A 26,274-nucleotide genomic window follows, 5' to 3' on the forward strand; every position below is an offset into this window, starting at 1 on the left:
AAGGCTTGGAAGCAGCAGAGCTAATTAGCATTTGCTGACTCAGCCCCAAGCCCCCCTCCCTCAGATATTGACCCGCGTTTGCTGCAGCCCTAAATGAAGTCGGGGGAATATTAAGTGTCTCCTATTGGCGTGTGATTTGCATATGCAAATGAGCCCAATCAGGAGGCTCTATTAAAGCATTTAAGCAAATTCAAGTGACACTTGCAGTGAAGGAGCTGCCACTCCTGGCTGAGGGAGGAGAGGGAAAAACAGTGCAGGAGCCTCTGAGTGAGCTCTGGAGCTCAAATTTGTCCCATTTTACTGCTTGAATTTTCCCCATTTTGGTGCTTTAATTTTCCCCGTTTTGGTGCTGAATTTGGTCCGTTTTGTTGCTTTAATTTTTCCCATTTTGGTGCTGAATTTGGTCCATTTTGATGCCTCATTTGTCCTGTGATGGTACTTTAATTTTTCCCATTATGCTGCTTTAATTTTTCACATTTTGGTGCTGAATTTGTCTCGTTTTGGTGCTGATTTTGGCCCATTTTGGTGCTTTAAGTTGGTCAGTTTTGATGCTTAATTTCTCCCATTTCGATGCTGAATTTGGCCCATTATGGTGCTTGAGTTTGGCCCATTTTGGTGCTGAATTTGTCCCATTTTACTGCTTTAATTTTTCCCATTTTGGTGCTGAATTTGTCCAATTTTACTTCTTGAATTTGGTCCATTTTGGTGCCTTAATTTGGCCCATTTTGCTGCTTGAATTGTTCCCATTTTGTTGCTGAATTTGGCCCATTTTGGTGCTGAATTTATCCAGTTTTACTGCTTCAGTTTGGCACACTTTGGTGTTTTAATTTGGTCAGTTTTGGTGCTGAATATGTCCAATTTTACTGCTTGAATTTTCCCCATTTTGGTACTTTAATTTTTCCCATTTTGGTGCTGAATTTTTCCCATTTTGGTGCTTGAATTTTTCCCATTTTGCTGCTTAATTTGGCCCATTATGGTTCTTTAATTTGTCCCATTTTGATGCTTAATTTGGTGCATTTTGGTGCTGAATATGTCCAGCTTTACTGCTTGAGTTTGGCCCATTTTTGTGCTTAATTTTTCCCATTTTGGTACTGAGCTTGTCCAGTTTTACTGCTTGAATTTGGCCAACTTTGGTACTTAATTTGGCTCATTTTGGTGCTGAATTTGGCCCATGTTGGTGCTTAATTTTTCCCATTATGGTGCTTTAATTTGGTCCATTTTGATGCTTGAATTTTACCCATTTTGGTGCTGAATTTGTCCCATTATGGTTCTTTATTTTGGCCCATTTTGGTGCTGAATTTTTCCCATTTTGATGCTGATTTGACCCATTTTACTGCTGAATCATTCCATTTGCATCAAACACATCCATTAATATATATAAATCCAGGTGTTTCTCCTCTTTTGGATCAAACCCCCACATCCAAATCTTTATGATCCCAACAAATCCCATGAAATTCTGGGAGCACTTTTCATCCTGATGGGGGGAAAAATATGAGCTCATTCAATTCCAGAGAGCTTCTGGTGCCAAAGCAAGGGAGAAGAACAACAAAAAAAAATCCCATTTTTTCTGCCTGGGAATGGGCAGTGAGCAGTGCAGAATGGAGGGAGGGGAATTTGGCAGCTCTGATGTTATTCCACAAACAGGCAGCGTGGCACGGCTGGATATTTTCAGCTTTGCACAAAAGCTGAGGGGAAAGAAAGAGGCTGGGTAAAAAAAGCTTGGGGAAAATGGGTTCCAAATAACCCATTCAGAGCCCAAAACTGAGTCCAGAGCAGTTTTCCTTTTTTTGTTCCTCCCTGGTGGCTTTTAGGAAGAATTTGTCCTTAAATTACTTATTTATTACTGGAATTTAAGTGGAATTTTTATCTGACTTTCCTCTGGGAGTGTGGAAATTCCATCTCCTGGTTGAAGGGACAAATCTGAATTTCCCAAAATGAATTGTGAAATGCCGATTTGTGAAATGAATGGATTACTTTGCCCTGGCCTCGTGGAGGAAGCAGATTTTCAGGAATATTTCTTTCCTCTCATTTTTTCCCCATTTTTGTTTCATTCTGGTGCGTTTTCCCCATAGCTGGGTGTCCCATTTGTACAAATCCACATCATTTATCCTGGATTTGGGATCATCTCCTGCTTCAGCCTCTTCCCAACCCCTCCATCCCTTTCAGAGCCCAAAACTGAGTCCAGAGCAGTTTTCCCTTTTTTGTTCCTCACTGATGGTTTTTAGGAAGAATTTGTCCTTAAATTACTTATTTATTCTTGTGAAGCATCTGGAATTTTAACTGGAATTTTTATCTGACTTTCCTCTGGGAGTGTGGAAATTCCTTCTCCTGGTTGGGTCCCAGAATTCATATTCCAGACATTTTCTTATATATTTAAAAATATTTATAGATTTAATGCTGTAAACTAAACCAGAGGAATATTTTTTTTTCCATTTAAAATACATTGGAATAATGATTATTGTTTTTAACCTGCTCCTCAGTGCCAACTCTCATCCTATAAAATTAAGCCAGGAGCACAGAATAGGAGGGAAAATTTATTTATTCCCTACTTATTTATTTATTATAAAATTTATTTATTCCCTATTTATTTATCCCCTAATAATCCCATTCATTGTGTTTTGATGGGAATTCCCAACCAAGTCTTGGTGGTTTTATCCCAAACCATCTCCCAGCATTTCAGTAATGGGATTTTGTGTCCTCAGGCTGCTAAAGAAGGAATTCAGCAGGAAAAAAAAAAAAACAAAAACTTCCTGGAAGTCAAATTCCTGTTCTACATTTGTAATTCTGCATGAGCAGACCCAGAGCAGCTGGAATTTGGATATTTTACAGAAAAATCCGTGTTCTGCTGCAAGGGCAATGGAGCAGAGCACAACAAAGCCCTGGAGCAATTTGTGTGAGCAGCAATTGGAGCCCTGAAATTCCCCCTGGAAATTCCAGGGGCAGCCTTGGAAGCAGTGGCTGGGAGTAGAGCAGGGATATTCGGATTTTTTTTTTTGTGGAGAAAACAGCTGGGAAAGGAAATTTTTGGGATCTTAGAGAAGGGTCAGATTGTGTTGGGCCTGTGCAGGTTGTGCAGCCCATGAAACTCTGATTTTTGTGGAATTCTGGGATTTGCAGAAGAAGATTCAGGGCAGTTGGGAGGTTTTTTATTTGGGTTTTTTATTTGGGTTCAGTCCAGCCCTTTCTCTTCCCCCTTACTCTGAGTCCTTTAAAGCAGATCTGAGTCCTGTTTCCATGACAATGTTTGTACAGTGGATGCTTTGCAGTATGGATATATAGATTTTTTTTCATTTGTAACAACTCCCCTGCATGAATTCCTGGTGTGTTTAAGGTCTCCTTCAGCTGTTTGGAACATTTATTCCAAATTTTATACATATATATACAGACACATATATATGTGAAATATATCTATATCTATATCTATAGATATATATATCTATATCTATATCTATATCTATATATATATATATATATATATATATCTATATATATCTATATATATCTATATCTATCTATATAATTAAATCTATATTTTTATATCTATATTATATATAAAAATATAGATATAATTAAATATTCTGTTATCGATATTGTATATTAATATAGAATATATAATTCTATATTAATATAGAATATAGATAATAGATTAATATTATATACATTAATATGATGTGTCATCTATTAATCTAGTATCTGTATTTTATATTAATACAATTCAGTTATTTCATCTTCCAGTAATTTCGGCAACAAAGTGAAGAATTCACCAAAATCAGAAAAATTTCCTGTAAATTCCCCAATTTTGTGCAGAAATTAATTGATATATTAATACAAAAATTATGTGTTATAATTTCTGTTACATATTACATATATTATATATTTTATATATTTTTATATATCATATATAGATATCATTATCTATTATATATTATATGTCAGATATTATATATAACATTGTATCTATCACATATAATATATATCATATATCATAATGATATATCATATAATATTATATATATTCCTATTATATATTCATGTATTTACACATTATATGTTATATATAATACATTGTATGTTATATATATTATATATTATATATTATATGTTATATATCATATATAATGTTAGCTGTTATATGTTATATAATATATAATCTATAATATATTATATATTGATGTAGTATATTATATATATTATATATTATATATGGTATATGGTATATGATATATGGTATATTATATATACTATATACTATATACTATATGATATACTACATACTACATACTATATTATATATTATATATACTATATTATATATTATATATTATATATTATATATTATATATTATATATTATATATTATATATTATATATTATATATTATATATTATATATTATATATCATATCCTGCCTTGCATTCTGGCACAGCAAAGGTGCAGAAATCAGGAGAAATTCCCATCCCTGACCTGATTCAGGCACTGGGGAGATCCAAGTGCAGCTGAAGGAGCTGAGCCCTCCCCAGACTCTGCTTGTGCTGAGCCCTGGGCGTGTTTTTATGACATAATTGGATCACTTGAGCTGTGTTTGCAGTGAAGGGGATGAAATTACCATCTGGAGGTTTGGGGTTTTTTATTTTTCATCAGTTATGACCACAAATTAATAATGAGTCTGCGGAGCTGGCGGCAGCTGGTGACCAGAATTGCTGTGGCAGCTCTGTGGGCTGTTTGTGGCGCCATCCTTGGGATGGTTTTGGTTCCTGGGTGTTGAATGGAGGTGCCTGCACTGCCAGCTCAGCCTCCTTTGGCTTTTGGTGTCACATTTTGATGTCAGGCATGTGATATTTCATGGTATTTGCCCTTGCAGCCCTGCCCATTGCAGAGGGGGCTGTGAGCCCAGGAATGCAGTGACGCAGTGCAATATTTATTTCTTTCACATTTTATTTATTTATTTAGCAGATGGAGCTGGCTGCACCCCCCCACTCCTGGGTGAGGAGCCAGCAGCCAGAGCAGATCAATGAGCAGCTGAACAATGTGGCCTCTAAAGTTGGAAGTGGCTTTTTTCCCCCAGAACAAAGAGTGTTCCATGGCCAGGGCTGGCTGCAGGGAGGAGCTGAGCAGACCAACACTGGCACCCAGTGTCTGTGTGGCATCAGTTCACACTGAGCAGGGCAGCTCAGGCTGGTCCCACACTGAGGATGTGGGTCTGAGGATGAGGATCTGACTCCATGTTTCAGAAGGCTTGATTTATTGTTTTATGATATATATGATATTGAAACTATACTAAAAGAATAGAAGAAAAAATTTCATCAGAAGGCTGGCTAAGAATAGAATAGGAAGGAATGATAGCAAAGGTTTGTGGCTCAGACTTTCTGTCCCAGCCAGCTGACTGTGATTGGCCATTAATTAGAAACAACCACATGAGAGCAATCCCAGATGCACCTGTTGCATTCCACAGCAGCAGATAATCATTGTTTACATTTTGTTCCTGAGACCTCTCAGCTTCTCAGGAGGAAACATCTTAAGGAAAGGATTTTCTATTAAAGATGTCTGCAACACCCTGGCAGTTCAGCTCCTCTCTGCTCCCCTCTGGGGCCTGGAGAGGCTGCCTGGAACAGGGGCTGGACAGAGTAAGGGAATAATTTAAATTATTATTTATTTATTGAAAGGTTTTTACAGGATCCACCTTGGGCAGCACAAGGACATTTCCCCGTCTCTCCCAAGAGCCTGAGGCTACCCCCAATATGTACCCTGAGGTTTATAACTTATAAAACTTCTTTAAGTTTTATTTCTTATAGGGGTTAATTGTGCAATTCCAGCTGCAGGTGATGCAGTCCCACCCTCCCAGGTTGCTCCCCTCCATTCCCTGCTGTTTGCATTTTTTGGGGCTGAAGCTGCAGTGGTGTCCTTGGTTCTGGGGCTGGAAATTGATTGTGGGACTGAGCTGTGAGAAGAACTTGCTAAAACACTTTATATGGAGTTCAGAAATAGGGTTTATATTATTAGGGTGTATACAATGCAGTATAAAATCTGAAAAATATGAAAGTTAAAATTCAAGGCATCAGTTTGGTGCCTGCTGTGATCTCCTGGTGCTGCACTTTTCCCACTCAGAGCAGTGAGGTGGTGTCTTTGTTTTACTGATGGTAGAAAAGTTCAGATACAGAGAGGTGAAAGAATCAATGGGAATAACCATAAATTCCATAGAAATTCCACAGATTGTTACTCACTCAAACTGTGCTGAATCTCTGGATTTGGAGGGAAAAAAAAGAGACACAAGGAAAAGAAAAAGGGGGGAACATCAGAAGGGGGTCTGTGTTAGATTTGGGAAATCTGAACCTCTCAAATACCTCAGCCAGTGGGGAAGGAGAGAGGGAAATGCAGATGGGAAATGGGGATAAAAAGGAGGCTGCGTCCTCTAAAAAATGTGAAATGTCCCATGGAGAATCCCCCATGGCCTCTCCCTTGATTGGAATAAAGTTCCAGGACTCCTCTGTCTCCTTTTGGACACAATCCTCTGGTGTTTGTGGATGGATTTTCCTGGCACCATGCTATGGTTAACCCTGGGCTCAGGGAGGGAGGGAGGGAGGCAATGCAGCCCCAACCTCTCCTCCCTGGGGAAAGGTTTTGGAGTCACTCTGCAGCTGTTAAATGCCAGTTCAGTGGAGCTTTTAAACACACACTTCCAGCGTTGCTGCTCAGCAAAAACACTTCAGCACCTCCTTTAAAGGGAGCTGTGCTCGAGTGTTGTGGCTCTGGGAGGTTGGAGCTGTTCAGGGGGATAAAACAGCACTGGGAGAGAAAAGGAGCAATGGGAAGGATTCCACTGATTGATAACGGAAAAGGATATTTGATTTTACAGATAAACTTTAGGTTGGTTGAGAAATGAAATTAGACATTGAAAGGTGAAAGAAACAATGGGGAAGAAAAACCCCCTGAATTCTGTAAGAATTAAAAATTCAAAGGGAGGGTTGTACATTAGAGGGGAATCTTAGGAATTTGGTGTTCTGGGAAGTCTGAACCTCTCAAGTACCTCAGAAATGGGAAAAAACCCCTAAATTCTGTAAGAATTAAAAATTAAAAGGGAGGGTTGTACATAGGAAGGAAATCTTCTGTATCAGGAATTTTGGGAAGTCTGAACCTCTCAAGTACCTCAGAAATGGGCAAATAGGGAAGGGAAATGCAGCTGGGAAATTGGGATAAAAAGGAGGCTGCATCCTCCAAAAATTTGAGTGGAATGCCCCATGGCCTCTGTCTTGATTGGAATAAAGTTCCAGGACTCCTCTGTCTCCTTTTTGGATACAAATCTCTGCTGTTTCTGTATTAATCTGATCCTGATGAGGATTTAATCAAAGCCAAGCCCCTCCTCTCCCAGCCTCTGGGATATCCTTGGAAGTTGCTCTGAACTTGCTCAGAAGTTGCTGAGGCAAGTTCCAGAAAGGGAAATTGAAAACTTGAGTTTCCAAAAAGGAAAAAAAATAAAATAAAAATCCACCCAAAAAGGACCAGAACTACTCCCACAAACAAGATGGATGATAAACCATTATCCAAAAGTGACTTTCTGGCTGGTTTTTAGTGAACAGAGAAATATTGGAGAACGGGGGGAAAAAGTAGTTTCCATTTAGTTTTATCTCTGGCTGTACTGGAAACAAATCATGGCATGAAAAGAAAAAGGGATAAAATGAAATGAAAACGATCCCATTTATTTCCTTTGCTGTAGCACACTCTGGACAGTTCTTGTGAAGATTAAAACTCTTCTGAACTGGAGCAGATTGTGCTAAAACACTGCTGAAATATCTCAGACAGCCCTGGAGTATCCCTGGAGCACTTGGCCCAAAAATTATGGATGGAGAATGAGAGGAAATGGTTCTGTGTGGATCCCTCCTCCACTCTCCACATCTTCCATGGGTGCCCACTTCATTTTTGAATTGTGATGGAAATCTTGGATATTCTCTTAGAAATGTGGATCTTAGAAATCGTAGAAATCTGGATATTCTCTTTAAAAAATCTGATTTTTCCCTTGAATTTCTTGGATCCAGTGCTTTTTCCCTTTTTCCCTTTCTGAATGTTTTTTTCCCTTTTTTCCCTTTCTTTCCCTTTTTAATGTTTTTTTTCCCTTTTTTAATGTTTTTTTTTTTTTCCTTTTTTTCCCCTTTTCTTTTTGTTTTTTTTTTTTTCCCCCTCTTCTTTCCCTGCTGACAATTGAGAGCATTTGGGAGAGGCTGATGTAATGAGGCTGGATGCGTTGTGATGGTGGGACTGTGGCCAAGGATGCGTTGAGTCACATCTAATGACTTAAAAACTCCTAATTAATTTCGAATGAACTGGAACAAGGAGGCTCAGCTTGACGAGCACCAGGTTGTGAAAGGCTCCTGATGCTGGAAACTCGCACTGGAGCCACCCTGGGATGAGAAAAAGTTGGGAGCAGCCTGGTTAAAAAGGGTGGAAAGGAATGGATGTGAGGGCTGAAGGCGGATGGGAGGGAGGTTCTGGTGTGGATCAGCAGATCTGGGAGCTCAGGAGAGCAGGGAGAAAGGGAGGAAAGAATGAGAAACAGGGAGAAATGGATGAGAAAAATGAGAGAAACAGGGAGAAATGGATGAGAGAAACAGGGAGAAATGGAGGTGAAAAATGAAAAACGGAGAAATGGAGGTGAAAAATGAGAAGCGGGCAGAAAAGGAGGTAAAACAGGAGAAACAGAGAAATAGAGGTAAAAAATGAGAAACGGAGAAAAGGAGGCAAAAAAGTGAGAAGCGGGAAGAAAAGGAGGTAAAACATGAGAATTAGGGAGAAATGAATGAGAAACAGGGAGAAAGGGAGGTAAAAAGGAGAATCAGGGAGAAAGGGAGGTAAAAAATGAGAGAAAGGGAGAGAAGAAGGTAAAAAGTAAGATAAAGGGGAAAATGGAGGTAAAACATGAGGATCAGGGAGAAAGGGAGGTAAAAAGTGAGAATCAGGGAGAAATGGGGGTAAAACATGAGAAGCAGGGAGAAATGGAGGTAAAAAAAGAGAATCAGGAAAAAATGGATGAGAAACAGGGAGAAAGGGAGGTAAAACATGAGAATCAGGGAGAAAGGGGGGTAAAAATGAGGATCGGGGAGAAATGGAGGCAAAAAACGAGAATCAGGGATAAATGGGGGTAAAACATGAGAATCAGGGAGAAAGGGAGGTAAAGAATGAGAATCAGGGAGAAAAGGGGTTAAAAAACATTGATCAGGGAAACAAGGTGCTAAAACATGAGAAGCAGGGAGAAATAGAGGTAAAAGTGAGAAACAGGGAGAAATGGAGGTGAAAAATGAGAGGTAGGGAGAAATGGAAGTAAAAAATGAGAATCAGGGAGAAAAAAGGCCTGAATGGATCCAGCTTGGGCAGCGCAAGAGCCCAGCCAGGGCTGCACCCAAGATGAACCAAAATGGTCACAAAATGCATGACTGGTTACAAAGTCTCTCACTTTTATCAATTCTGCTCCATTTGCATCTTGGAGTTCATTGTCCCATTCCAGCTTTAGCCCAGGCAGTCCCATCCTTGTTTTCCTCTCTTCATTCCACATTGTTTCTGCTCTTGGGCCTGAGATTTGGATCATTTGTCCTTGGTGCCCAGCTGGAGCAGGAATTGTTTTGTCTCCCTGCTCTGTGCACAGAGCTCACCATCCCTGATATGAACCCCTCACCCACCCACTAAAGCAGCACAGAACCTGAAAAATATAAAAATTAAACCCTGAGGCATCAGTTTCTTGCTGAGGTGTCGTCGCTGGTGCACCAGGCCATTGTCACCTGGTGTCACAGTCGTGGTTCTGCCCTGGTTCTGCTGGGTCTGGGCTGGCCTTTAGCACCCCCAGAGTGGCTCCTGTGCTGGGTCACCTTCAGGGAGGTGTCCTGAGCCCAGCCAGCGCTGGGACAGTGACATTGCAGGTGCACCAGGATAATCCCATTGCCTTTCCTCTGTCGTAAAATCAGATCAGCCTTTGGCAGCTGTTCAGGTGCGGACAAATGAAATAAACTGCTCAGAATTCATCATGGGAAGGAGCAGAAAATCGGTAACAGGACCTTCCCTTCATCCCCACAAATCTCTGGATGTACTCCCAACCCCTCTGGAGTCATTTTTGTCTCTCCATCAGCAGGAATTTGAAGACCTCCTGCACTTGGGTGATTTAAAAACCCCAATCCAAGCTCCCTGCAGCGACCCAGGGCAATGGGGGGTTAATGCTGCTCCCCACAAAGCTGCTGTGGAGCAAGATCTGAAATGTGCAGGCAGCTCAGTGAAGCAGAATTTTAATCTGAGATCTGTTTTTCAAGTCTGATTTTAAGATCCCATGCAGGTCAGGGTTGTCTGATTCTTCACAGTTCATTAAGTAGAGAGCAGCTCGTGGTGGAGATTGACTTTTAAAAATGATGGATTTTTATTTATAGAGGAGTTCTACTCATTAATTTTAAGGGATGGAAGCATAAAAGCAGGAATGGGTTCATTAAAAAAAAAAAAAAAGTGACATTGGTAATTTAATTAAATTGGGGGTTTGAGGATCATTACAAGAAATGAAATGTTGGTTCTGGGCTGCTTTTCCACCTGCTTGGATTTGAGAGCAGCCCCTGCTCCCAGAACCTGCCTGGGCAGGAAAATTTCCTGGTGGAACTTCCCAGCTCCAGGGGCTTTGGAGGAGGATGAAAATAATGGCTTTGGGGGGCAAGAAATGGGGTCAGGAGCCCCCCTGCTGCTGCTTTGGGGGCTGGAACCCTGAAACTGGGCTTGGGGACTCTCAGGTGTGACCTGTGACATTCTCTGTCCCTAACCCAACCCTGCTTCCCTCTAATGGGTCATTCTCGATTATTCTGTTTTTCCTGATGATTTACTCAACCCTGTGAAAATTCCCAGTCCCTAACCCAACCCTGCTTTTCTCAAATTGATCATTCTGTTTTCAGTGATGATTATTCCGTTTTTCCTGAGGATTTAGCTCAGCCCTGTGAAAATTCCCATTCCCAACCCAACCCTGCTTTTCTCAAATTGATTATTCTTCATTATTCCATTTTTCCTGAGGATTTACCTCAGCCCCCTGTCCCTAACCCAACCCTGCTTTTCTCACATTGATCATTTTGTTTTCAGTGATGATTATTCCATTTTTCCTGAAGGTTTAGCTCAGCCCTGTGACAATTCCCAGTCCCTGACCCAACGCTCCTTCCCTCAAATGCGTTATTCTCGATTATTCCGTTTTTCCTGACGATTTACTCAACGCTGTGAAAATTCCCAGTCCCTAACCCAACCCTGCTTTCCTCAAATTGATTATTCTGTTTTCAATGACAATTATTCTGTTTTTCCTGAGGATTTAGCTCAGCCCTGTGACAATTCCCTGTCCCTAACCCAACCCTGCTTCCCTCAAATGGATTATTCTTGATTATTCAATTTTTCCTAAGGATTTAGCTCAGCCCTGTGAAAATTCCCAGTCCCTAACCCAACCCTGCTTCCCTCTAATGGATTATTCTTCATTATTCCATTTTTCCTGAGGATTTACCTCAGCCCCCAGTCCCTAACCCAACCCTGCTTTTCTCAAATTGATTATTCTGTTTTCAGTGACAATTATTCTGTTTTTCCCAACGATTTACTCAACCCTATGAACATTCCCAGTTCCTAACCCAGCCCTGTTTCCCTCAAATGCGTTATTCTCGATTATTCCGTTTTTCCTGACGATTTACTCAATGCTGTGAAAATTCCCAGTCCCTAACCCAACCCTGCTTTCCTCAAATTGATTATTCTGTTTTCAGTGATGATTATTCCGTTTTTCCTGAGGATTTAGCTCAGCCCTGTGACAATCCCCTGTCCCTAACCCAACCCCGCTTCCCTCTAATGGATTATTCTTCATTATTCCATTTTTCCTAAGGATTTAGCTCAGCCCTGTGACAATTCCCAGCCCCTAACCCAACGCTGCTTCCCTCAAATTGATCATTCTGTTTTCAGAGAGGATTTTCCTGTTTTCCCTGAGGATCTGTCTCATTCCCTGTCCCTTCCCTTGCAGCCCTGCCCAGCCACACGTGCGGGAACCCGGGGCGGCTGCGGAACGGGGTGCAGCAGGGAACCACCTTCAGCATCGGGGACAGGGTCAGGTACAGCTGCAACCCCGGCTTCTTCCTGGAGGGCCACGCCCTGCTCACCTGCCAGGCCAGCTCGGGACAAGGAGCCTCCTGGGACTTCCCTCTGCCCGTCTGCAGAGGTGAGGAGATACCCGAAAATGGGGGTTGAGATGGTTGGGGTGGGGTCGTTGGGTTTGAAAGGGTTAAAACCCGACTCTTAAGAACCAGCTCTTCAAAATTAACCCTTAAAGATTAAGCCTTAAAAAGCAACCCTTAAAAACCAACCCTTAAAAAGCATCTCTTAAAAAGAAATCCTTAAAAACCAACCCTTAGAAATCAACCCTTAAAAAGCAACCCTTGAAAACCAACTCTTAAAAACCAACCCTTAAAAAGCATCTCTTAAAAAGAAATCCTTAAAAGCCAACCCTTGGAAATCAACCCTTCAAAATCAACCCTTAAAAAGCAACTCTTGAAAATTAACCCTTCAAAACTAACCTTAAAAACTAACCCTTAAAAGCCAACCCTTTAAAAGCATTTCTTAAAAAGAAATCCTTAAAAACCAGCTCTTAGAAATCAACCCATAAAAACTAACCCTTAGAATGAACTCTTAAAATCAACCCTTAACGACTAACCCTTAAAAAGCAACTCTTAAAAAGAAACCCTTCAAAACCAACCTTAAAAAGCAACCCTTAAAAACCAAGCCTTAAAAAGCAACTCTTAGAAATCAACCCTTAAAAACTAACCCTTCAAAATCAACCCTTCAAAACTAACCCTTCAAAATCAACCCTTCAAAATCAACCCATACAAAACCAATCCTCAAAACCCAACCCTTAAAAACCAACCCTTAAAAACTAACCCTTCAAAATCAACCCTTCAAAATCAACCCATACAAAACCAACCCTCAAAAACCAACCCTTCAAAACCAAATGCGGTGGCTTTAGTTGAAACCAGAAGAAATGTTAGAAATCATAACCATAACCCAGCCCCTACCCAACAACTGATTAAAAAAACCTAAAAGAACCCAGAAGAAGAGCCCAGCCCCACAGCAAAGCTACCCAGCCCAGCCTAACCAAAACAAAACCCAAATTATGTTACCTCTTAACCAACCAGAAGAAAAAACAGAAGTTCCCAAGTATCTTTCATCTTTAACACGTGTTTTTTCACAAAAGCAGATACAACTTTCTAGTAACTAAAAGCTTTGCATCACTTCCATAAATATCTCCCATACAAAAACAAAACCACCAACCCTTAAAAAGCAACTCTTAAAAACCAACCCTTCAAAATTAACTCTTAAAAATCAACCCTTAAAAACCAGCCCTAAATGGGAAAGTAAACCTGGTGTGGTTGTTGGGTTTTGGGTTGTGGTTGTTGGGTTTTGGGTTGTGGTTAATGGGTTTTTGATGGGTTCCTCAAGGCTGTTGGGTTTTGGGGGAATAATGGGAAGGTTGTGAAGGGGTCGGGGTGTTGGGAATGGGGCACAGCCGCTTTAGCTGCGGTTTCTTGGTCCCTGGACAGTTAAATTAAATTAAATTTAAAAATAAAACGAAGTGGGGAAAAAACCCCAATTTTATAAGTGGTAGGACAAAGGGGGGTGGCTTTAAACTGAAAGAGAGTGGGTTTAGATTAAATATTAGGAGAAAATTCCTCCCTCTGAGGAACTGGGATTGATTTCCTGGAGAAGCTGTGGTTGCTCCATCCCTGGAAATGTCCAAGGCCAGGTTGGAGCAACCTGGGATTGTGGAAAGTGTCCCTGCCCATGGAATGGGGTGAAAGGAGATGATCCTGAAGCTCCAAACCAACCATGATCCCATGATTATCCCAAAAATCAGGCGCCTCCCCAAGCCTGCAGGTTTTCCAGCTCAAACACTGGAAATGGAACTGGATTTTCTGCTTCCCAGTGCCAGATTCCCTCTCCTGTGGCACATCCCAGGGTGGCTGTGGTGCTGTGCTGCAGGAAAGGTGGATTTGTGCAGGGCTGGAATGTTCCCTGCCTTGGAGGAGGTAAAACAATTTATACTGAAAATTTATACTGAACTATTTATACTGAAAATTTATACAGAACAATTTATACTGAAAATTTAAACTGAAAAATTTATACTGAAAATTTATACTGAATTTATATGAACAATTTATGCTGAAACCAATTCCCAACTCCTGCCGGTTTAAGGGCAGGGAAACTTCAAAATTCCTTTATCAGTTCAGCCTTGCTAATTGTGCTCCCAGGGGGGGCTGGGGAGTGTGTAAACACACAAATATCTGTGTTCTTCCACCAAAAACATTTGCTGCTGCTCCTGAAGTCTCTTCCCCTCGATTCCCTGTGCACTTGAGCAGAGCATCTCCTATTGATTGCTTTTATTGACTCTGCCTGAGCGATCAATCAGCCCCTGGGCCGTGGAGCTGCGCCTTCAAGTGAGCAAATATTGGTTGCTTGGGGTGTTTTTAATGCTCCCTTGGATGGGTTACAGGTGCAGAGGTGTGTTGTGACTGTCGTTGGGGTTTGTTTGGGGTATTTCCCTGCTGGTTTGGGGTCAGGAGTGTTCAGGGGAAGGGTCAGAGTGATTTGAGAGAGTGCTGCTTATTCCTGGTGGTTTTTATGATCAGTTATGATGATTTTCTTTCTCCAAATTAGGATGGTCTTTGCCAATTTTATAATACTTTTTTTAAAATTCAATTTTATTTTTTGAGTTTCTCTGGAGGTGAAATACTCATAGAATCAAGGGATGAAGGATCCCTTGCACAGATCCCCCAGAATTCCACCTTGAAAGTGATGTCCAAACATTCCTGGAGCTCTGGCAGCCTTGGGAATGTTCCCATTCCCTGGGCAGCCTGGGCAGTGCCCAGCACCCTCTGGGTGCCCTAAATCCACCCTAATATTCCATCAGGAGGAGCTGCAGCCCCTCTGAGCTCTGCCCTCAATCTTCTCCTCTCCAAGTGCCCTCAGCTGCCCCTTCACCATTCCTGGCCCTCCTCTGGACCCTCTAAAAGGTGAAATTCCCTGAAATTCCACCTTGAGAATGGGCAAAGCAGCACCTTGGTGGGAGAAGAGGGAATTCCCTGCCTGGAGGGAGCAGTTCCCTCTGCTCTGACAGCATTTCCCAGAGTCTCCTCCTTGCCCAGCTTCGCTCAGCATTTGTGGAGGAAACCCCAGGGAGGGAGGGATTAATCCTGACCCCAGCTGGTGCTGGAGCTGAGGGTTGGCACCATTTCCATTGCTGAGATCCCCTCTCCAGCTGGAGGAGAAACCCAGCTTTGCATTTCCACCCTGAAGTGCCAAACTTGTGTTTGATTTCAACGCTGCCCTTCCAGCCTGGAGCCCAGCACTGGGGCTGGTGGCACCTGAGCTGCTCCAGGGAGGAGGAGGATCCAGGGAATGGCTCCAAGGGCAGCACAAAATCTGCTTTTCAGCTGCTCTGGTGGAGCTGTGCCTGCAGCTGAGTTTGCATCTATGATTCCTTGTGAAGGCTGGGCTAGAAGAGAGGCTGGGCAGAGCGAAAGAATAAAGCAGGGATTTATTAAAAGGATCTCCTCAATGGATCCACCTTGGGCAGCACAAGAGCCCAGCCAGGGCTGCACCAAAGATGAACCAAAATGGTCACAAAATGGACACCTGGTCACGAGGTCTCTCACTTTTATTAATTCTGCTCCATTTGCATATTGGGGTTCATTGTCCAATTCCAGCTTTAGCCCATCCAATCCCATCCTGCTTGTTTTTCTCTCTCCAGCCCACGTTGTTTGTGCTCTTGGGCTGAGATTTGGATCATTTGTCCTTGGTGCCCAGCTGGAGCAGGAATTGTTTTGTCTCCCTGCTCTGTGCACAGAGCTCACCATCCCTGATATGAACCCCAGACCCACACACGAAAGCAGACAGAACCTGAGAAATGCAAAAGCCAAACCTGAGGCATCATCTCCATCCTTAAGAGTGGGCAGTGACACCCCCTGCCCCAAAGGGGGTTTGGCTGTGTCTTGGTTTGGAAAGCCAGGAGCCTGCTAAGGAAGGGAGTGGCCTCCCCTGAAATGGAGAAAATGAACCCCTCCCTTTTTCTGAATTGCTATAAATTTTAAATTAAGGGGCTCTCAGGCAAAAAATATGGGAGCAGGAAATAACAGTTCTGTAATAGGGAAGAAAATAAAAAGATAAACAATGCAGTGAACTAAACCAGCACTGCCAGAGTCAGAACCCAACCTGACACCCTGTGGGTCAGGCTGTTGGCAGCAGTGCCATTGGAATTGTGGCTCAGCCCTCCTGCAGTGTCAGAGCTGGTTCTGCTGGAGCAGGGATCCTGGAGAAAGGTGCAGTCTCTGCCTCTGAAGATCCAGGGGAAGAAGAGGCAGCTGCTGTTCCTCTGGGCAATCCAGTGCAGAAGCTGTGCTGGTGTTCCAGAATCTCCAGATTCTATCCGAGTAGGAATGTTTGAAATCTCCAGATTATATCCAGGTGGGAATGTTTGAAATCTCCAGATTCTATCCAGGTAGGAATGTTTGAAATCTCCAGATTATATCTGGGTAGGAATGTTTGAAATCTCAGTTTATATCCGGGTAGGAATGTTTGAAATCTCCAGATTATATCTGGGTAGGAATGTTTGAAATCTCAGTTTATATCCAGGTAGGAATGTTTGAAACCTCCAGATTATATCCAGGTAGGAATGTTTGAAATCTCCAGATTATATCTGGGTAGGAATGTTTGAAATCTCCAGATTCTATCCAGGTAGGAATGTTTGAAATCTCCAGATTATATCTGGGTAGGAATGTTTGAAATCTCAGTTTATATCCGGGTAGGAATGTTTGAAATCTCCAGATTCTATCCGGGTAGGAATGCTTGGCTCCTCCCTCTGGGCTCACATCTCCCAGTGGGATGCTGTAGTTCTTATCAGCCATGCAGGGACATTCAATACCTGTTATCAGCAGATGTCTCCCTAGTTGTGGAAGAGATAAGGAAAACTGCCCACTTAACAGAAGACAACTGCCATACAGATGGTGGTAAACAGAATACAATTTGCTGATAAGCAGAATACAATTCTGATGATAAATAGAATACAGTTCTGATGGTGAACAGAGTACAATTTGCTTGGCAATCCAGGGCAGGCTGGGACTTTGGGCTGGACTTTGGGACCTTTGGGCATTCAGGGCTCACCCTGGCCTTTGTTTCAGCTGATGATGCCTGCGGAGGGACCCTGCGGGGCCAGAGCGGGATCATCTCCAGCCCCCACTTCCCCCTGGAGTATGGCAACAATGCAGACTGCACCTGGACCATCCTGGCCGAGCCTGGGGACACCATTGCCCTGGTGTTCATGGATTTCCAGCTGGAGGATGGATATGATGTTCTGGAAGTTGCTGGCACGGAGGGATCCTCGCTCTGGTAGGTTCCTGCTCCGTTCGTTCCTTGTAGGGTGGTGCCTTGTGGGGTACTCATGGCCTGTGTGGGCACAGCCAAACTTCACTGGGGGCTCAGAGGGAGAAGTTTGGGCCTGAAGGAGGGGAAATTGCCAATTATTCCCCGTGGTTTCCTTCTGGAAGGTGGGATTTGCTTGGTAAACTCAGCAGTGAGCATTGGCTGCTCTGAGTCCTGATGTCTGCAGTGAGAGTCGTGGTGTGGCTGGGTAGAAAAAATATTTAAAAATAAAAAACCCAAACAAAATCACCCAACCTCTGAGACCCCCTCAAACCCTGCCACACTCAAGCCTTGGTTTTGCTGAATGTTCTGATGCTTGCTAAACCCATTGATGTTGATGAACTTCTAGAAATGTTTCACCAGATCCACTTGTCCCTGGGAAAGGGGGCAGAATTCCAATCCCCCTCTCATCCCAGAGATTGCCTGGAAACTTTTCTCAGAAATATTGCTTGAATTTGGGATAAAAGCCAATATTTCCAATATTAAGGAGCCACCCCAGTGCTCTGAAGGCAGGGGAAATAAGGATCTGCAGAGGGAATTTGATGTGTTCCTCCTGTTGGTTTTATAGCAAAGGACATGGTGATCACCTTCAAAGGGTTAAAAGTCCTGATTGGCAGCAAGTGGAAGGTCCTGGAAGTTAGATTTGAACCCAGAATCCCTCTGGAAGGGAAGAATGAAGCTTTTGTAATAATCAGGTGTTGCCTGGGATTATCAGCAGCGAGTTAAATTGTGATTATTTGTGAGGATCCTGTTGCAAATCCCATTTATTTGAGTGATTTATCCTGGCTGGCAATTCTGAGGGAACAGCATTGGAGTGTTTAGGGTGTATTGATGGGAGGGAAGTTGCCATTTACCACGTCCCAATTGTTTACTGTTCCCAGGCCCCTTTGGAAAATTAGATGTTGCTGTTTGATGAAAAAAAAGCCTGGGCTGGTTTTATTAGAATGCATTAATATTTTAGGGCACTGGTGGTTCGTAGGCACTCAGCTGTGCTGGCTGGGAAGATGGATGGAGCTGGTTAAAAAACATTATTCAGCCTGGAGGTGTTGCCAAAGCAGAGCTGTGTCTTGTCATGTCAAAAATAAAACAAAGCCTGGCAGAGGGAACCTGCTGGGGGGAAAAAAAAATTAATTAATTAATAAAATTAATAAACTCCTCGTAAATACAGCAGGGGAAAAAATACTTTAAATTGTGGGGAATGTAAGCCTGGCTTTGAGCTGAGCCTGTAGTGCACACACAGTTGTTAAAACTGAGATTAAAGCCTGGTTTTACAGGTGTCACTTTGGGGTTCATTGGAGGGACGAATGATGGATTTGCATCCCTGCTCCCTTCAGCCCTTTTTGGGATCCCCGGGCTCCAGCAGCAGGAATTCCCCCTTGGCAGAAACTGTTCCTGCTTTTTGTGGTGCATCCCCGAATTTCCCATCCCTAAATTTCACATCCCTGAATTCACATCCCCGAATTTCACATCCCCAAATTAATTTCCCATCCCTGAATTTCCCATCCCCGAATTTTCCATCCCTGAATTTTTCATCCCTGAATTTCCCATCCCTGAATTCCATATCCCTCAATTTCCCATCACCGAATTTCCCATCCCTCAATTTCCCATCCCTCAATTTCCCATCCCCGAATTTCCCATCCCCGAATTTCCCATCCCTGAATTTCCCATCCCCGAATTTCCCATCCCAGAATTTTCACATCCCAGAATTTCCACATCCCAGAATTTCCCATCCCCAAATTTCCCATCCCTGAATTTCCAGCCAGCCCCAGCCCATTCCAGGCCATCTCATTTCTCATTCCTGAAGGAAACTTTGCAGTCCCACAAGTGGAATTGCAAAGAACTCTTGTTTGGAATTTCATCTCTCCGAGCTGGCCCGGTAATTAAATTCAGATGAGTCAGTTCTCAATAATTTTTGCCCGTAGGGGGAAAAAAACCTGGTGCTCCTGTCTCATCTTTAACCATGCTGATGTGATTCAGCGGGAAAAGAGAGCTCAAACCCCTTTTTCCCTCTTCTGCCTATGAAAAAAACCGGATTTTAATTATTGGTAATAGGGCAGAGAGACTCGCAGCCAATTCTCTTGAAGCCTCTCACAGCTGAATATTTCAAATATTTCATTTTCTGAGCATTCTGAGTAGTTTTAGTCATGGCCAGGGCTGGGCACAAATAAACAAAATTCAATTTCATCAGGAGGATAATTCCTGTGTGTTTCCAAGCTAGGGAATGGCACCTAATGATGATATTTATGAGCCCATTAACTCAGCACTTCAAGTAACCTTGACTTGACCTGCTCTTAGAAAAACCTGCATTACCATTCACCCTCCCAGCTTTAAAAATGGATTTTTTGGGCTTCTTTTTTACGAGCCAGCTTGCTTTAAGTGCCTTCCCATTGATCCCACATGCTGGAGAATCCTGAGCTGGGTTTCCTTTGCTCCCCAACCTGTTGGATGTGAATCCTGCAGGAAGAATTCCAAGGGAGCAGTTTTGAGGCAGATTAATAAAATCACACTTTTACAGCTCTTATAGCCCGGGCACCTTGGGCCCAGATTGCCTTGAGAGGGGAGAAGTAAAATCCTAAAAGCAGGAAAGGGGAAGGAGCAGGGTGGGATGAGCCTGTGGGGTGGTTGATTTAAAAACAAGGTTTTCCAGATATTTTATATCCATGGATGGGAGGGAGGGACTGGGATTTTCATTGGGAATTGTCTCTGATCTGCCTGGGATGTTCCAGAGCTTCAGGAGATGTTTCTGATTGGAAAATTTAGGTGGGAATTTTACTTTTAGGATGGAGAAGGTTGCTTTAATAATGAGGCTTTCCAGATCTTTTCTATCCATGGTGTGTTTTGGATGGGGTGGAAGAGACTGGGATTTTCATTGGGAATTGTCTCTGATCTGTCTGGGATGTTCCGGAGCTTCAGGAGATGTTTCTGATTGGAAAATTTGTTTAAATTTATTTTGAAGACTTTTAGGATGGAGATGGTTGCTTTAATAACGAGGCTTTCTAGATTTTTTCAATCCTTGGTGTTTTTTGGAAGGGGTGGGAGGGACTGGGATTTTCATTGGGAATTGTGCTGCTGTTGCTGTGTCGTGGGCTTCAGATCACAGAATGCTCTGAGCCTTTTTGGGGTTTATTTTAGGAAAGTTGCATCAGCTGTCACATTGCCCCAATGCCTCCCACTCCTTGAGCCTTTCCCTGTCATTCCCCCTGGGATCCAGTTTCTGCTCCTTGATTTTCTCTTGATAAATCCCATGCTGAGGGAATGTGGTGGGAGAAGCAGGGCTGCAAGCGAGGAGCAGCCAAATCCTGGGAGTTTATTCCTGTCTGAGTTCAGTTCCTCCCCCTCAGTGCCTCGTCTTCCTTTTGCCTCTCCAACCTTGGCGCTGCATTTTCATCCCTTGCACAAAATCTTTACTTCTCCTCTGTTTTTTTTTGTTTGTTTGTTTGTTTTTTTTTGGTTTTTTTTTTGTGTAAAATTCCTTTTGGCTTCATGCTGTGATTCCCTGGAAAAGGAACCTGCCCCAACACGTGCATGTGAATTATTGCGCTCATTTGAAGCACAGCTGTGCCAGATGTGAAGGCAGCACAGGCACCTCAGGGTGCTCCAGATGTTGAGCAGTAGGTGAAAACAAAAGTGCCCATGTACCTGGTGAGCCTGTGAGAACCAAGAACCTTGGAATTCCACTTCCTCTGGTTGATTTTATGAGTGTTTTTCTGGAACTGAGCTCAGGGGACCCCTTGAGGCCATCAGCCCTTCCTGGAGCAGCATTTCTGAAATTCTCTTGTCTTCTCAGACCCTTTGGGGCCATCAGTCCTTCCTGGAGGAACATTTCTGAAATTCTGTTGTTTTCTGAGATCCCTTGTATCCATCAGCCCTTCCTGGGAGAGCATTTCTGAAATTCTCTCGTTTTCTGAGACCCTTTGGGGCCATCAGCCCTTCCTGGAGCAGCATTCCTGAAATTCTCTCATTTCCATGTTCCTGAGACCGTTTGGATCCATCTGGAGGACCATTTCTGATCATGTCTCTTGTTTCTCTGTTTCTGAGACCCTCTGAACCCATCAGTCCTTTCCAGAGCAGCATTTGTGAAGTTCTCTCTCATTCCCATGCTCCTGAGACTCTTTGGATTCATCAGCCCTTTCTGGAGCAGTATTTCTGAAATTCTCTTGTTTCCTGAGACCCCTTGGATCCATCAGCCCTTTCTGGAGCAGCATTTTTGAGGTTCTCTGTGTTTTTATTGAGACCCCTTGGATCCATCAGCCCTTTCTGGAAGAGCATTTCTGAAATTCTCTCATTTTATGAGACCCTTTGGGGCCATCAGCCCTTCCTGGAGCAGCATTTCTGAAATTCTCTCATTTCCATGTTCCTGAGACCCTTTGGGGCCATCAGCCCCTTCTGGAGCAGCATTCGTGAAATCTCCTCCTTTCCATGTTCTCTGATTTCCCTGTTTGAGAAGAGTTTGGGGGAAGATTTTTGCAGGAGCCATCAGCCCTTTCTGGAACAGCATTTTTGAGGTTCTCTCTTTTTTCTTGAGACCCTTTGGATTCACCAGCCCGTTCTGGAGCAGCATTTTTTAAGGTTCTTTCTTGTTTTCTGAGACCCCTTGGATCCATCAGCCCTTTCTGGAGCAGCAGAAAAATGAAATCCCCTCGTTCCCATGTTCTCTGATTTCCCTATTTGGTGGAAGATTTTTTTGCAGGAACCATCAGCATTTCAGCAGCTCCTCTCAACTCCCTTTCCCCATCCCTACGTGCAGCTGACCCTTCCCTCCCCAGCACCTCAATCTGTCTCTAAGTGGTTCCCAAAAGTCATTAAAAGCTCTGGGATGCTCTGGGATTCCCTCATCCCATCCCTCTGGCCAGCCCCTCTCTCTGCACACGCCTTGTGCTCTCAGAGCTGCGGGTCCTGGAGGTCGCAGCTTCACATGGAGCTGCTGATGGGGTGCTGAAAAGCTCCTCAGTGGGAGCTCCTAATGAACCAACCCCTTTTCTTTCCATCAAAGCGGCTTCTGATCCTGCCGTGGTGGCCTCGGTGCTTTCAGCTCCTGGTTTTCATCTCGGAGCTGCCTGTGAAGTCCACGCAAGGGCTCTGGCTCCAGAGAGAGGATTTTGTGCTTTGGGATGTGTTCCTGGTGAAAAATGCACATCTTATGATTGGTTTTTTGCAAATATTCAAATGAATATTATGTGTGTTATGTTAGAAAGTTATGTTGGATTAATTTTTTAAGTAGTGTGTTAAATACAGTTTTAGGTTATAACAAAATATTAAAATAGAAACGATGTATGTGGGATTTTTTTTAAAGAAAGGAATGAGGGACTTGCACCAGATAGCAGCCACAGGACACCTAAATCTTTCATAAAAAAAAGAATTTATTGCTCCATTATCAGAAGAAATAAAATTCTTCCCACCTTGCTCAGTCCTGAAGACACCATCAGGATTCAGAGGGTGAAAAACACCCATCACTTGTTTTTAAATTTTTAAAAGTTTAATGGTAATAAAATGATTATAAAAATAGTAATACAATTAGAGTAATAATAATTTGGACAATTTTAATTAGGACAATATGAGACAATAAATACAAAGAGTTATGGACAGTCCAAGTATCTTTTCTGGGCAGCACAAGCCTAAAAAAGGACCCACGTTAACAGAGGATTAACCCTTAAAAAACAACAACCTGTTGCATATTCAAACACCTCGTACATGATACATAAATTCCTGGGAGTGGTGGTGGGGAAATTCCAGCTCTTGGAATTCCTGCACTCCAGGTTTTATTTGAAGATGGATTTCCTCTGTGAAGAGCAGCAATTTGTGGGTCAGGGATCTGTTTTGTCCTGCTGGAGCTCTGGATTGCAGGAGGCAGAACTGGTGCCTTCCAACCATCCCTGAGCATCCTTGGTGCTGGTGGCAAGTTCAGGGATTGGGAATGTTTTGGACTGAGAGGTTTGTGCTGCCACATTGTCCCAGAGCTCCTGGCACTGCTGGGAATGCTGGAAGGAAGGAGAAGGTGGGATTGGGAGGAGTTCCATACGTGGTGGATTTTCCTGGAAGGAAGGGGAAGGTGGGAATTTTGAGGAGTTCCATAGCTGGTGGATATTCCTGGAGGGAAGGGAAGGTGGGAATTGGAGGAGCTCCATAGCTGGAAATGCTGGAAGGAAGGGGAAGGAAGGATTTGGAGGAGTTCCATAGCTGGTGGATATTCCTGGAGGGAAGGGGAAGGTGGGATTTGGAGGAGTTCCATAGCTGGTGGATTTTCCTCAAGGTGGGATTTGGAGCAGTTCCATAGCTGGTGGTGGATTTTTCTGGAAGGAAGAGAAGGTGGGATTTGGAGAAGTTCCATAGCTGGAAATGCTGGAAGGAAGGGGAAGGAAGGATTGGGAGGAGTTCCATAGCTGGTGGATATTCCTGTAGGGAAGGGGAAGGTGGGATTTGGAGGAATTCTGTAGGTGGTGGTGGATTTTCCGGGAAGGAAGAGAAGGTGGGATTTGGAGGAGTTCCATAGCTGGTGGATTTTCCTCAAGGTGGGATTTGGAGGAGTTCCATAGCTGGTGATTTTCCTCAAGGTGGGATTTGGAGGAGTTCCATAGCTGGTGAATTTTCCTCAAGGTGGGATTTGGAGCAGTTCCATAGTTGGTGGATATTCCTGGAGGGAAGGTGGGATTTGGAGGAATTCTGTAGCTAGTGGTGGATTTTCCTGGAAGGAAGAGAAGGTGGGATTTGGAGGAGTTCCATAGATGGTGGATTTTCCTCAAGGTGGGATTTGGAGGAGTTCCATAGCTGGTGAGTATTCCTGTAGGGAAGGGAAGGTGGGATTTGGAGGAGCTCCATAGCTGGAAATGCTGGAAGGAAGGGGAAGGAGGGATTTGGAGGAGTTCCATAGTTTGTGGATTTTCCTGGAAGGAAGGAGAAGGTGGGATATGGAGGGGTTCCATAGCTGGTGGATATTCCTGAAGGGAAGGGGAAGGTTTCAGCCTGAACGTGGAGCAGCAGAACCCGCTGCTCCCTGCTCCTGGCTGCCATTCCTTCTCCTGGGAAGCATCTGCTTCCCAAATCCTGCCCTGGGACATGGCAGGGACAGACAGAACCCTGTGACAAGGCCCCATGACCTCTCCCCTTCAATCCAATCAAACAGGATCACATCCCATCCCACTTTCCCCCCAGAGTTACTTTTCCATGCATTAACGTGATGAATTCCATTTGCTGCATGGTGGAAAGCTTTTAATGAATATTCAGACTGGGAAGGAGATGCTTTTAGGCTGAAAATGACCCTGATAATGGTTAAATTGCCCTTTTTATCCCAATTTGTCCTTTCTTTGTTGTTTGGTCACCTCAGGGGCGAAGATCTCCGTGGAAAGGTCAATGCTGTGTGATCCTGAATCCCAAGGGATGAGAGGCAGGGAAGCCTGTAATAGCAGAGGGAAAAAAAAAAAAAAACCCTGAAGGTCATTAATTCTTAATTTCTTCCTGTGTTTGTCCTGCAAACACACGTTTGAAGAATAAAAAAAGAAAGAAGTTTTTGCAAGAAGCCTCAATAGCTGTAATCTAAAAAGAGTTTTGGTTTTTTTTGTTTTTTTTTTTTGATACTGAGACTGAGTCTGACACGCCTGGCTGGAAGCTGAGAAAAATATTGGAACCTCCTTCAGGATGTGACCCAAAATATAGACTGTAAAAGCAGTGAATAATACCCAGATTTGGCAGGGGAAGGAGGCTTGAAGGAAGTGCAGATGATGTTTCGGGTTGTAAAAAGTCGGATATTTGGGATTCTCTTTAAAACACTGTCACAGCAGAACACTGATTGCTCCCAGCTAAAGCAAGGATTTGGACAAACGTTGGTGGGAAAGATCAGTGCCTTCACTCTGAGGTGTTCCAGGAGCTGTCTGTGCCTTTTTGCCTTTTTTTTATTTTTTTTTTTTTTCATGTTCAGACACCAATTGCTGTCATTTTCACGCCGCTGGGCTGAGCTGTGCCTGTGCAGGGAGGTCTCTCCTTGCACAGGGATCCAGGGAGCTGCGTTTTGGTGTCAGGATGTGTCTGCCAGAGCTGATAACACCCGTGTTCTACACCCCTCCCTTATCTGCAGCTTCAAAGGGAGCAGCGCAGACACCTCGGATGCTTTCAAAGGCCTCTCCCTGCTGGGCTTTCTGCAGGCCCCACTCAGGGATGTTTTTCTGCTATTTACAAGTTGTTTCAAGGATGGAATCACTTTGTTTTCAGACGTCAGCTGCCTCACAAAATGTGGTTTAAATGCTCTTTGCCTGCTGGATTTTGCCTGGCTGGCTTTGCTGCAGCTGCTCCCAGCACATTTCCCTTCCCTGGGCTCGGTTTCCATCACTCCCTGCAGCTGGGAATCACCACTGCTGGATCCATTCCGTGCTGGATTCATCCCTCTGCCCTTAAAATGATTTTTTAGGGGATGTCTGAGCATCAGGGGAGGAGAATATCAGCGTTTCAAAGAGTAGGGAAACACCAAGGTGCCTTGGTGCAGCTCCTCATGAGAGGGCAGAGGAAACAAAGTGTGGCCACAGCATGGAAAAAACGAAGTCAGAAATTGGAATTGTGTTCCCAGAGCTGGGATTTGTTAATCTTGATGTGTTTTCAGAGCTGAGTTATTGTATCATTTACTCCTGGTGTATTTATAGAGTTGGCTGTTGTATCTGTTAATCTTGGCCTATTTTCAGAACTGGGTTGTGGTATCTGTTACTCCTAGGTGTATTTTCAGAGTTAGGCTGTTGTATCTGTTACTCCTGGTGTATTTATAGAGCTGGGCTGTTCCATCCGTTACTCCTGGTGTATTTTCAAAGCTGGATTGTTGTATCTATTATTCCTGGTGTATTTTCAGAGCTGGGC

At 43.3% G+C, this 26,274-nt stretch overlaps 1 protein-coding gene across 1 annotated transcript in view; it reads left to right on the forward strand.

Moving 5' to 3' along the window:
* The window catches only part of CSMD2 (CUB and Sushi multiple domains 2), a 261,846-nt gene that overhangs the window by 54,900 nt on the left and 180,672 nt on the right, over window positions 1-26,274 (forward strand). The window contains 2 exon segments of the mRNA XM_063177637.1: window positions 11,996-12,190; window positions 17,199-17,406. Of these exon segments, the coding sequence (XP_063033707.1) occupies window positions 11,996-12,190; window positions 17,199-17,406 (403 nt within the window).

Source organism: Melospiza melodia, chromosome 27 (assembly GCF_035770615.1).
Source record: "Melospiza melodia melodia isolate bMelMel2 chromosome 27, bMelMel2.pri, whole genome shotgun sequence".
Lineage (NCBI taxonomy): Eukaryota > Metazoa > Chordata > Aves > Passeriformes > Passerellidae > Melospiza > Melospiza melodia.